Here is a 13646-nt window from a genome sequence, read left to right as displayed (position 1 = left end):
TTATCTTAATGGGGGTTTTTGCACATTTGTCAACCTCTGTGGGCAGCTAGAAAAATTGCATTTCTTTACAATGTTGTGAAACCTGTTGAACTTTACAGCTTTTTTGGACAAGTGTCAGGCAGTTATTCCTTAAGATATGTGCAAAAACAGACTCACAGAGTCTCACATTTAGAAGGGGTTTCTTCAGGGGGCGTATGTGATGTTTGATTTGGCAGATCTTTACACCGGATACCCTTGCTGACATAACCCTAAAGGGATGTGTGTTTTCTCTTTCAAAGCAAACACTGCTCCTGAACAAATTGCTTGTAGTACAGGCTATTCTTTTGTAAAAAATAAAAAATAAAAAATAAAAAAAATCTGTGTAATTCAAATACATCAAAATCATCAGATTTATGTGGTCACAGAGCAAGGTCATGATAAAAAAAATAATGCTGATGGGAAATCAGAAATGGAAACAGTAACAGGGACTAGATTACAGTTGCAGTATTTTGTTGTCCTTAAGGGCTCATCCTGCTTCAAGGTTCTGTAATTTTAAAGAAAGAGGGCCACTTGTATCGTTCGGCGATCGTGGCTCAAGAGTTGGGAGTTTGCCTTGCAATCGGAAGGTTGCCGGTTCGAGCCCCGGCTTGGACAGTCTCGGTCGTTGTGTCCTTGGGCAAGACACTTCACCCCTTGCCTACTGGTGGTGGTCAGAGGGCCCGGTGGCGCCAGTGTCCGGCAGCCTCGCATCTGTCAGTGCGCCGCAGGGTGGCTGTGGCTACAATGTAGCTTGCCATCACCAGTGGGTGGATGACTGGATATGTAAAGCGCTTTGGGGTCCTTAGGGACTAGTAAAGCGCTATATAAATACAGGCCATTTACCATTTGTATGTCAAAATTCATTTGCTCCTTTAATATGCACATAGCTGAAAGCAAGTTCATTGAAATTCAGTAAAAGAATTTTTGCATAATCTTCACAAAAGACAAACTTACTGAAAACAGATGAATTAGAAGAGGAATAAACAAGTAATGTTTAAAAGATTAAGGTCATTGTATATTAACCTGTGGACTGCTTAATACATGAACTGTGGCTCACATGTGTATGATTAAACTATAAGCTGTTAGAGAAGAAGTGCTGCAGCAATGTACATTTTTAAAAATCCATGTTTTTTTTAAATACATTACAGCTTTTTAACTTATTTTAGTTATCCGAAATCTAATAATGAACCAGCAAATGAGCAAAATGCGGACACCTAAAATCGCTTTAAGTATTCCCTTTACATAAACAACAACACATCTTTCTTTCTTTCTTTTTATATTAGAATAGAATTTTAGTAATGCAGATTTTTACAAAATGCTAACGAATTTTAATTGGCACAAAAAAAATTCTGTTCTTTGAAGGGAATATGATTGAGTCTGTGATGCAACAACCCTGCCAGGAGGAGAGTTTCTTCCTAAAACACAGACACTAGTATACATTAAGTAGACATTTAGTATTTGTTTGATCAAAAAATAGTAATGATGAGAAAACTTATTCTAGAGGCTTCTTAGTAAAGCTGAATTGTTGTCAAAAAGTTGATACACAGATCCCTAATGTTGAAACATGAAAGAAGCAGCCATGTTGGTCAACTCATGGTAGTGCAAATCCATGCAATATTCATTTTATGTATAAACATTTCATAAAGTAGTGAAGGTAAGATTACAGATGAGGATGTCGCATTCAGTCATCATGACTTTAAGAAGAACATTTTGAAGGATTATTGTGATTCAAAGTTCAGTTCTTGTCCTTCTCAATTGGTCCACACTACCCTACAAGTATAGCACATTTAAAATACTTTTTAATGATATCTGCCCAGTTTAATTTATATTAACACATATTTATTGTGTAGTTCTCTTCACGACAACACAGACACAGGTTGGTTCTTTGAAACGGGCATTTATTACTTGGGCTTTCTCTCCTCCTTAGCTTCACCATCGCCAGTACGCAGTGAGAACTGGTCAAGAGTGAATAGTACAAACCAATTAGCAACTTTACAGTACAAGTATTAAGTCCAAACACAAATAAAAACATTTCTCAAATGACAAATACCTTGTTGACTGCTTGTCCTGAAAAGACGTCTTTAAATCCTTGTGTTGCTTTTCTTTAGCTTACCCCACAGACGGACAGCATTTGGGCAGAACGTCCGTTCTGTCTTCCTCAATTTATTAGAAAATGCTCAACATTCAACTTGTTTAAGGCACAGGTTAAAAACTAGTTATGGACAAATCAAGTGTGTGATCATGTATAAGTTGTGTAGTTTTAATGTTTTATTTGGGAATAGAAAAGTCTTGTGTGCTCTCGTTAAGGGTGTTGTCACGAAAAACTAGCTCTTACACTTTACACATGTACATTTCAAATAAAGACATTTTTAACACTAAATATATATTCGTGAAATTATGTAACCCATTATAAATCATTCACACACATCATGAACTCTACACAGAACGTTCTTTAACAGCATTTGCATATTATAATATGTTCTTTTTCTTTCTCTGCATATTTATCATTGCTAAGTAATGCAAAAGTAATGTAGCAAGTAATATAACAAATTACTTTTTCTGACAAGTAGTTAACTAATGTGCTGCATTACTTTTAATAAATGTAACAAGCAATGTGCAATAAATTACTTTTTGAGTAACAACCCCAACATTGAAGACACAGTATAAGAGGATACTGGGGAACAACAAACTCACACACTATCAAACAGAAGCCAAAATTAAAAAAAAAAAAAAAAAAGCAACAGGAGCTAATCGACTAAGAAAGACCTGATACAAGTTGAAGATACAAATCTGCTTGAATATAAAGAACAACAGAATCAACTAGAAAATACACAATACTAAAAAACAAAATAACTATATACACTGTATATCTATCTGCACTGAACATATATATTTTAACTTTCACGTAGAGTCTTAAGCACATGGTGTATTAAGGTGGTACAGTAACAGGGCAGTTAATGTAAGGGGAGAGTTCTCCTGAATAGCTCACTCTCCAACTCCGGTAACTACACACTCAACATTTTTCATGCAGCACAGACAAAACAGTAACACTGTAGCAGAGATCTTGAACACGTCATGATAAAATATCATATGATATAATCACACACACACACACACACAAACTGTAAACCTACAATAAAGTGTTTTTATATATGAGAATCACCATTTTATGCATGTAACCTATTGTATAAGATAAGATTGTGCCACTTGCTGTGTAAGATATAATAATTAGGATTAATGTGCGATGTTTGACCGTGTCATGACCTATTGTGATAAGAAAAAGCCAAAGGGTCCTGACTGGCCTCTGGACGATTCAGGACGAGTGGGAAAGTTACCCAGCAGCAGGGGGCGGGGATACTGGTCACTATATATTAGGGGACCAGATGACACCCCAGCACTTTCTTCCTGCTGCTTCTTTCTGTCCATCTCTGTGTTGCTCTGCTGTCTGTGCTTGAGGCTGTACTGCTTTGCTTGCTTTCTGCTATGTAATTCTCTTGCTAAATGTCTGTATGTATTTTTCCTGCTGTTCATGTGATTCAATGTATTAAACTCAGTTCCAAGAATTCTACTTTTTTCCAGAGCATCTTTTTGAGTGCTTGATTTTAATTGGATCTAAAAAAAAAAAAAAAGTTGAATCTCCACATCGTTGGTGGGATAAGGTTATCAGGATAGCTTCAAAATCTGCGACCACAGCGTGTCTGATTAGGTAGAGGATCAATAGGGCGCCCATAAAACAGGGGGACACTCCCATAGGGTTTAAAATCTGGGACTCTCCACCATTTGCTCTTAGAACTGGAAAGTCTTCTCGGATGAGAAGTGAAACGTCTTCAAAAAGCTAAAGAAGTCGAGACGCCTTTCTTTCCAAGCTCCTTAGACTAGAATGCCCTGGATGACTGAGAACCTTCACAGACAAAATAAACAGAAGGCAAATCAAAAGAAAACATAAACCCAAAACCATTAAAATAGTTATTGTTATGTAAGTATTGAAGACATAAACAATCACACTAGCAACCAAACCAAACCAATGAAACCAAAATCTAAGGAACATAACCAAACAGAGAGTATTTCATGAATTTAACATTCAAAAAATACTTCTGTCGATGTCCGAGACTCTCACATATCCTGCCTCTTTCTCTTTTTCTCTTGCACCTGTTTTTGTATTCATTGTATCTAACAAACCTAGAAATAAACCTACTTAACTTGTCCCAGTGCTCAGCAACAACCTATCTTTATAAAGTTTCAGTCATGGAGCATCTTTTTGTTGTTTTTAAAAAGGTTTGTTTTTTTCATTACTTGATGAGTTTTTTTATTAGAGCATATATAGTGCGATATAAAATAATAACTTCATAAAAGTGGGTCTGCCCTAATTCAATTTGAACATGTACTCACACTTCCTGAAATCCTGTTGTAAAAAGAAGGAAGAAAGAAAAAAGAGAAGTGAGGAAGAGAAACTTCAAGGATAAAGGTCAGCTGAGATCACGGTGGAGAGAGGAGTGGTGAAAGACCAGAGAAAAGAGGTAAAAAAACAAACATTTAATGTTTTTTGTGGAAAATATATTTTAAAACCCTAAATGAGCCGCAGGATTATATAAAAGTGTGAACTGTGCTGGTCAAAAAACTTGCTAGACGGAAGCCACTTCTTGAATTCATGAAATGATACAGATGACCTAAAGTTACATGGAATACGACAGAGAACATGCAGTTCTAACAGTTTGTTTTGTAATAGTGCTTTTGTTTACCTTTTGAATCTTTTGAGAACAGATCTTTGTGTGTGTTTACCATAAAAACTTTAGGGTAGTGGTGTTGGCACAGTCGGTAAAACTGGTACATAACTATGGAATAACCAAGCATGCAACATCCTGTATTGCGATGTGTGACGTAAAATGTTGCATTTCCTTTGTTCTAATCTCTCTTTACTTCATTTGCTGCAATAAAGTTTGTCTCTGGAGGGAGAGACTGAACGTGCCGAGAATCAAGTCAGGATGTTTGCTCTGATCTGGGCGACTATCCTTTTGAGTGTGTGTGCTGAAACAGGTTTGAGTCTTCTTCTTTATATTCTTCTAATTCTGCTTTATTAGTGTTTTGTTTTATGCGGTTATGTGTGTGTGTGTGTGTGTATGTGTGTGTAGAGTAAAAGTGTTTTTTTTACATGCAATCAAATTATAAGTATAAATTCATGTAACAGAATTTAAAGTTCACATAAATCAGTAAGATCACTGTCACCTGACTTGTGCATTATACAACTATTCAGATGAACCAAATATTCTTTTCCTCTTTTTTTACCTCCTTTGTATTAACAGTCACATCACAACAATGCAGTGGACAATACTGCATCGCACTTAGTGAGACACTAACAGCAGAGGCTGGACTCTGTGTTGTGATCCCATGTTCTTTCGCTACTGGTTTTGGATTTACACCCAAACATATAGTTTGGTACAAATGTGAAGCATATTCAAGATGTGACTATGATCACGAAATAATATTTCACAGCAACAAAAACAATATCCGTGTTCAGTATGGCTTTGAAGGACGTGTGTCACTCTTAGAGCCTGATATAAGACAGAACAACTGCAGCATCATCATTAATGATCTCAAAGAGTCGGATTCTGGATTGTATCGGATCAGAGTTAATGGTGAACTGAATCAGAGAGAAGATGGATTTGCATCTATTCAAAGGACAACTGTCTCAGTTGAAGGTACAAACACTGCATCAAAAAAAGGATGTTGAGAATAAATATTGGTTTTTGTGCTACTTTATTTATTAATTTTTGTCTCAAGTATGAAGTGATTTTGCACATTTATTTACCCCTGTGTGCTGTTAGAACGAAATACAACACTTTATGTTCCACATCTACCTGCTTAACATAATTTCCTATAATTTAAGCCAAAATATAAGTAGTTGATGAACTTCAGGCAGTTAACCAGATTATTCTTACGTTCTATGTTTCCACTAGGTCTTAGTCAGAAACCCAGAGTTAAGCTTCCCACACTGACAGAGGGACAGCAGGCCACACTGACCTGTGTTGCTCCTGGTCTCTGCTCTGGATCTGTTCCTGAAATCACCTGGACATGGAGAGGAGCAGGAGGGACTGAATCTTACATTACAGGAAGCAGCACTTCTTTCAGGACTAAAACTCTAACTGCTTTCACACAAAGACACATTTCAACTCTGACTTTCAACTCCTCTGCTGAACACCACAACACCAATGTCACCTGTAAAATCCGCTTCGCTGGGGAAAAAATTACGGAGGCGGGTTCAACTTTAAAAGTAAACCGTGAGTATTTTTACTATATAACTTTGTATGCTGAATTCTTTTGAAAGCAGTGTGCTCTCTTGGTCAACTGGTCTTGCTGGAAAGAGAAAAAGAGAAGTTTCATTATTGTGTAATTTGTATTTTTGTGTAACAGATGTTAAGGAAGTTAACATCACTGGGGGCACAAACGTGAAGGAGGGTGAAACTCTGAACCTGATCTGCAGTGTTGAAAGTTTTCCTCCATCTCTGATTATGTGGTCTAAACTTGGTTCTGATATAACCCTGCACAATGACACTGGATCAGCCACACTCTACATAATTAATGCTACAACTGAACATTCTGGACAGTACGTCTGTACAGCAAAACATATGAACAATATCCTGCAGGAAAACATCAATATAACAGTGATATGTAAGTAAATAACTTTGTGCTTTTAGACAGAGCTTTTTTTTTTTCACTTAGTCATCTGAAAATATGAGTTCAGAGAAATTAAACAACTGTAGTCAGACACTTTTAAATATGAAGCTGTCCCACATCTATGTATTAAAGAGCCATTGGAACCCATTTCTTATATTTTAAAATAATAGGCACATTGTGCTTTGGATATAATGCTTAGCATTGCTGTCATGAGCTTCCAGCATCTATCTTAATGTCTTTCTTCATTGCTTATAACTTCCTGTCACAGACAGCAACACTGACATCTGCTAATGGTGGATGGCTTTGTCTGTCCTAACACTTAACTGACCTTGCACATTAATAGAGTACAAATAATAGGTTAAACTGGCCATTATTTCTGAAGCCAACTAGCAAGGACAACAACATTTATTATAGTCGACAAACAGAGATTTGTCACCTAGCTCACCATCTGTGTACCTACTTCCCAGATGTTTTGTTAACATGGAGCCAAATATCCCAATCAACTCGTTGTATGTGTCAGGGTTTCAGGTTTTCTTTTTATTTACCACCAGGCTGTTTTGTTCAATGTTGGGCAAGTTACTTTGAAAAAGTAATTAATTATAGTTACTAGTTACTTCTTCAAAAAAGTAACTGAGTTACAATATTCTAAAAGTAATTAATTACTTGAAAAGTAACTATTGCATTACTTTAAAAAAAAACATTTAACCCTCAGGGGCCAGGGTATAATTGGGCATTTTTAACTACTTTTGATTTTCCCTCCACATTTTACCTTTAAAAACGATTTACTTTGCCTTGTTTGGTATCTTCCTTTTCAGCACAACCTCACGTGTCTGAATTTACAATCATGTTTTCATTTTTTACATACTGTATTAACACAATTGATCTAAAATCAGACAAATAACATAAAATCAGAGTAGAAAAAGTTATATTTTTACTGTAACAACCACAAACATGTTTAATGAATCATATTTCATAACTTTAAATGCAAATATAAATTGTCAGTTTTAAAATCATATGCACAAGTTTTGCAAACAACAAAGTTATTTGCATCCATTTACCTTTTACCTTGATTTTTTAAATAACCATTTCAAACTATTTACAGAACAATCATCTGTTCTGCATTCAATAAGATGCCACACAAATTATTTGTGCCACTCCAAAAATAATTTCTGTCCACTATAAAGGAGAACATCACAGCCTGATACCTGCAGGTCTGACAGCAGCAGGTGTATCACTCCTGTTTCTACCTGGAGACAGCAATCGCCTCATTGTTCTGACACACAATACAAAACTATCCACAACACTACACACTAACTACACAAGAAAACACATTAACTACACACTCCAAACACGCTAAACGTCACAAATCTCTCACATCTCAAAACTCCCTCTCTCTCTTTTTCTGCTCTCTCTCTCTCTATCTCTCTCTCTCTCTATCACTCCTAAAACTTCCCCTGTTTTGTTTTTTGCTCATGAGCAGATAGTGCTTGCTAGCACTGTCCTTAGACAGTAAACGTGACGAAACTATTGAGGAAAAAAACACACGTATATATTGTTTATCATGACTCTGGTTTTACGTGGCCTATCAACACAGTTTAAAAACTGGTATATATCACCTTGTTGCTTTGTCTTTAAGTGGTCGTGTGATTGGCTTACCACGACTACTTAATTCTTCCTCAGTCAAACAGCAGCACTCATGCCATTGTTTTGCCCCCTTAGCTCCAGGTGTTGTGCTAGAAAGTGATCATGAATGCCATCCGCGGGAGCGCACGCAGCTGTTTAAAGCTGTAGTGCACAGATTACTTACATAGTCAGCTACTTCCGTGCAACTGAAATAAGGTGCGGTAAGCTGAACACAGCTTCAACTGTCTGTTTGTTGAAAAATAGTAACGGACCGCATTTTCTTGTTAGTAACTGTAATGGCGTTGTAATGATAGGAATAGTAATTAGTCAGATTACTCGTTACTGAAAAAAGTAACGCCGTTACTTGTAACGCCGTTGTTCCCATTACTGGTTTTCTTTTCTTTTTAAAAAAAAAAAACTACAATAATTCTTTGTGCTTTTTTACCTCCTTAATAAACCAAAACTGTGCCACAGATAAAAGGAAACTCGAGATAACTGGGAATATAACTGTTAATGAGGGAAGCACAGACCTTCACAATGAAAATTACACTGACCTGCACAACACTGCATCAGCTACACTTGTCATCTAGAATGTGATAAGACTATTGTGGACTGTACATTTTTACATCTGTACAGCAAAACATTTGAAGACAAATTTGGCTTTACCAGTTTGAATGATTTTATGATGGTGGTTAGGATCACCATGGGGAACAACTAATCTATGTCTTACTTTTTCCCTATTTATTTCAATTAGATTCTTCCTTCTAAAAAAACTACTGTAATGTGCCCCACAGATATAAGGACACCTCAAATCATTGGGAATACAATCATAAAGGAGGGAGATGTTCTGAATCTGACCTGCAGTGTTGAAAGTTTTCCTCCATCTCTGATTATGTGGTCTAAACTTGGTTCTGATATAACCCTTCACAATGACACTGGATCAGCCACACTCTACATAATTAATGGTACAACTGGACATTCTGGACAGTACGTCTGTACAGCAAAGCATATGAACAATACCCTGCAGGACAACATCAACATAACAGTGATGTGTGAGTAAGCAATTTTATCCTTCAGACAGAGCTTTTTTCACTCAGGTAAATAAAAATATTGTATTCAGACACTTTTAAATATGTCAAGCTGCCTCAACATGTATGTATTAAAGAGCCATTGGAAACCATTTCTTATTATTTAAAATAACTTAACTGAAAGTTGTGGCACATTGTGCTCTGGGTGTAATGCTTAGCATTGCTGTCAACAGTATCTGGCATCTATGTTAATGTCTATGTTCCTTGCTTACAACTTCCTGTCAAAGACAGCAACACTGACATTTGCTAGTGGTGGATGGCTTTGTCAGTCCTGACACTTAACTGACAGCACAGACCTTTACAATGAAACTGATTTGCACAATGACACTGGATCAGCTTGTCATCCCAAATGTGATAAGAATACACTGAACTGTATATCTATACATCTGTACAGCAAAATATCTGGAGACAAATTTGACTTTACCTTTTTGAAGAGTTTTATGATGGTTGTTACCACAGGGGACAACTAAGCTGATTATTATTTTTTCCCATTTTATTTCAATTATTTTCTTCATTCTGAAAAAAACTACTGCAATGTTCTCCACAGATATAAGGACACCTCAAATCACTGGGAATACAATCATAAAGGAGGGAGAAGTTCTGAATCTGACCTGCAGTGTTGAAAGTTTTCCTCCAGCCCTTATCATGTGGAGAGACCTTAGCTCTAAAACAAACAGCAAAGATACTGGAGCTTACACTGACCTGCAAAATGACAGTGGCTCAGCTACACTTGTCATCCAGAATGTGACAGCAGAAGATTCGGGACAGTACACCTGCACAGCAACACATCCAGACACAACTGTAACATCATCTGTCAGTGTGATTGTGTCTTGTAAGTAGATAGTACGGTTGTTTGATGTGAAGTTCATATTTACACTTAAAATCATACCTCACCTTGTTTATATTTCTGGTCATGTGTTTTCAGGGTTTTCAAAGATCCAGGATGTCTCTGAATGTGTGCTTCAAGCAGAGGTTTTGACCTGTGTGTGTATCAGTGAAGGGTTTCCTTTACCTACCATCAAATGGCCGCTCCTTGGAAACCACAAAGAGTACGCTATCAAAACGACTGTGTCAAATCACACAGTCAACAGCACTGTCAGTCTAAAGGTAAAAAACTATGGCAACAGCACTGTTGAATGTGTGAGCAACAATGAAAAGGGAGAAGCAAAAAAAAATCTAATGATCCGAAGTGTCTCCGATACAGTGGGTATGTATTCTAATTTTCATAAGTGAGACCTTTGCATTTATAAAAACATTAGAAAATCAATTAATTGGACTGTATATAATTGAAAGCATCTTTGAAATTACCTTTTTCATGTTGTTCCATTTGAGTAAAGCTGACTCATCGGTTTTGAACGTGGGATATTTAGAAATCATCATTGCCTTTTTGATTGGAGTAGTTCTTTCTGCAGTTGTTTGCTGTTTGATTAAAAAATGTTCAAGGTACGACACTTGTTTTTATTATATTTTCGTTTTTTTTTTTTAAATAGATGTATTTACACTTGACTTTAATAATGTAAAACCCTTTTATTCAGAAAAAAAACAAAGAATTCTGGAAATTTGGATGAGACTTTGGAGATGGTAACAAGTCAAGACGATCCACAGGTATTTATGTTCATTTAGCTTTTTTTTTTTTTTTTTTTACATAATTATAAAGTATTTAATTGTGCACAAATATCCTCATTACTGAAATATACATATTTAGTCTTTTGGTTTTCTATATAGTTTTAACGTACTAAAAGATCTGCAAGGATAAACAAGTACTGGAGGTAGGTTACTGTGTATTCATGATGCCTTTGAACTACGTCCAACCTCTATCAGTCTAATTCATCAGCATTTGCTTAAGGAAAATATATGCAATAAAAGAGGACAGAGAAAAAGAAAACTCATCTTTTTTTTTAGATAGATATAATTTATTTCGAACATGCAAATATAATCAAATTATATTTGATTATATTTGCTTCAAAGTTTTGCAATTTAAAAAAACAGGGACAGATCAGTACCAAAAATTAATTGGTTCTTTTCATAAGCCCACCCTTTATTTCTCCACCTAGTTTCATGTTAGCCAAAAGGGTAAGTTTTGCATAATCCTCCTAAATCACTGAAAACAGATAAATCAACATAATCCCAGTTATTCTCATTAAGATTATTTCATGAAAACACTGTGGACTATAACATAGGAAAGCTGAACCACATATAGGTCCATAATTTGTTGGATAAAGACAGAATTTCTGTAGTTTTGCCTCTGTACACAGCCACATCAGATTTTTAATCAAACAATCAATGTAATAGACTTTCATCTTTAATTAGGAGTTTTACCAAAAAAAAAATGCATAAATTGAAGTTTCTGTTAGATAGTATGTCTTATAGTACAGTCAGCACCATGATTTCTGTCTTTCTTGCTGCTATTTCAAACACCACAACTTAAACTTAATGGAAAAATGTAAGGAATGTGTAAGCATTGTGAAAAAGTAATTTAGGTTTGAATCAACCTGATTTTCAACCCACAGAAGAAAGAACTGCATGACATGATTTTGACATTAGTATTGCAGTATTGCAGATTACCCAGATAGACACAATCTAATGTGCAATACTGGGTTTTTGGAGGCTGGTAATTGACTTGTATCATTTACGTTGTACCTAGCACATATATGATGGTCAAGAAACACAAGACAATCAGTCCAACCCACAAGAAGAAGTTGAAGATGAAAGTGTGGCAGCAGAGAAAGACGTGCCTGAAATCAGCGGTGCTCCGCAAGAAGTGGAGTATGCAGACATTGATTTTTCCCTATTGAAAAGAAACAGCAAGTCAGAGAGAAAGCAAGAAAGCACAAAGACGGAGTATGCTGAAATTAAGAAAGCAATAAAAGACAAACAGGAAGATAAAATGGTGAAGGGCGAGGAGGAGGAGATGATGACAGAGATGGACCTGAAACAGTCTGAACTAGAAAAGGAGAAAGAGGAAGACGAGCCAGTGTACTCCACTGTGAATGATGTAATCGACAAAATTTGAGTTTCATTGTGGGTTTCCCTCGGATGAATGTTCTTTGATCTGGTGGTTTTGTGTATGAATAATTCCACTTTGAACCATTTTTCTCACACTGTCATCTCCACACCTCTGCGTCTTAAAGTTGCGTCTCTGCAAAATAAGAACTGGAACTTGGACATAATTTCCTAATCCCTCTGTTATTTTGCTGTCATGTTTTTGGTTTAATAACTTTTTCAGGTAACATTTTAAATGTTTTATTATGCAAGGGTAAGTGTGCTTCTTTGGACTGAACACATTTGCCTAACATGTAAAAGGTCCCCAGTCAGGACCAAGAGAAGACAGCAGGCACAAACCAAGCCTCAGGGCATCACAGCTAGTGTACTCCTAGTTTACATCCCAGTCCCCATTAAATAGGAGTGTTATGCCTCAAAGATCATCAGGCATAAAATCTGAGCCAAATCCTATCAGGTGTGGCAATACTAACGTACCTAGATTGTTTAAGGATAAATACTTGCTTGAAACGTCCAACAGGTGAGCACTTTTTAATGGCCAATATTGTTCTCATTCTGGGAAAATGTTACTCAACAAATTCTTCCCGAGATGCTTTTCTCTCTGGACATTCTGTCATAGCTTAATGAGATTAATAATTTTGAGTATAAAACATGTCTACTGTAGGTTAAATGCCCTCTGCACATTTGTTACACTCACCAGCAGAGGGCAGAGTAAACCCTTAAGTCAGACTGTATCTTGTGGTCTGTCATGAGACTGTGAACCTGGTGCTTCTGCACTGACAGCTTGTATATTTTGCCTGGTCCTGCTTGGTGAGGTAAAAAAAAAAAAAAAAAAAAGTTAGATTTTCTACACGTCTGTTTCTCTATTTAAATTGTGTAAAACAAGCACATTGTAAACTGTTAAAACTGGTCCATATTTTACTCACCTGTTTCATATCCTTTGTATTTTTTCTGTGTGTCATTGTGTGGTGTAAATGTCTTCAACTTTTTTAATTTAAATAATTAATATCTAATTGAATTAGTAAATAATTAGTAAGCATGCACAAATCACACTTTGTATTTGTTTTTTGATTCCTTATGTTAAATTATGCTGGACTAATTCCTGATAGTGTCTGCACAACACTCCACCAAGGACCAACTGTCCAACTGTCACTGTGATCCACTGGTCTAAGCAAAAGTAGTAAAGACACAAATACCATTGCAAATTCTAATACTACAAAGTATTGCAATCATATTGCCTGCTGA

The 13646-nt window shown here is 36.2% G+C and overlaps 1 protein-coding gene across 1 annotated transcript; it reads left to right on the top strand.

Annotated features, from left to right (window-relative positions):
* The first annotated feature begins 4461 nt into the window (after nt 1–4461).
* On the top strand, nt 4462–13451 carry LOC113032545 (sialic acid-binding Ig-like lectin 10). Its single transcript, XM_026185524.2, has 11 exons — nt 4462–4535; nt 4955–5052; nt 5319–5714; nt 5973–6293; nt 6427–6684; nt 9108–9365; nt 9949–10233; nt 10327–10608; nt 10739–10844; nt 10937–11006; nt 12046–13451. Exons 2-11 carry the CDS (start codon nt 5001–5003, stop codon nt 12412–12414), a joined length of 2397 nt encoding a protein of 798 aa, XP_026041309.2. The 5' UTR covers nt 4462–4535; nt 4955–5000; the 3' UTR covers nt 12415–13451.
* The last annotated feature ends 195 nt before the right edge of the window (nt 13452–13646 follow it).

This window comes from Astatotilapia calliptera, chromosome 11 (genome assembly GCF_964374335.1).
Source record: "Astatotilapia calliptera chromosome 11, fAstCal68.1, whole genome shotgun sequence".
NCBI lineage: Eukaryota > Metazoa > Chordata > Actinopteri > Cichliformes > Cichlidae > Astatotilapia > Astatotilapia calliptera.
This window is presented reverse-complemented; position numbering and strand designations above follow the sequence as displayed.

Bases quoted from the DNA above. Each gene is read 5' to 3' on its own strand.
- LOC113032545 (XM_026185524.2), top strand. From the start codon at position 5,001: ATGTTTGCTCTGATCTGGGCGACTATCCTTTTGAGTGTGTGTGCTGAA. The intron at 5,053-5,318 runs GTTTGAGTCTTC...TTGTATTAACAG, and splicing joins GAGTGTGTGTGCTGAAACAG to TCACATCACAACAATGCAGT. The intron at 6,685-9,107 runs GTAAGTAAATAA...TGTGCCCCACAG, and splicing joins CATCAATATAACAGTGATAT to ATATAAGGACACCTCAAATC.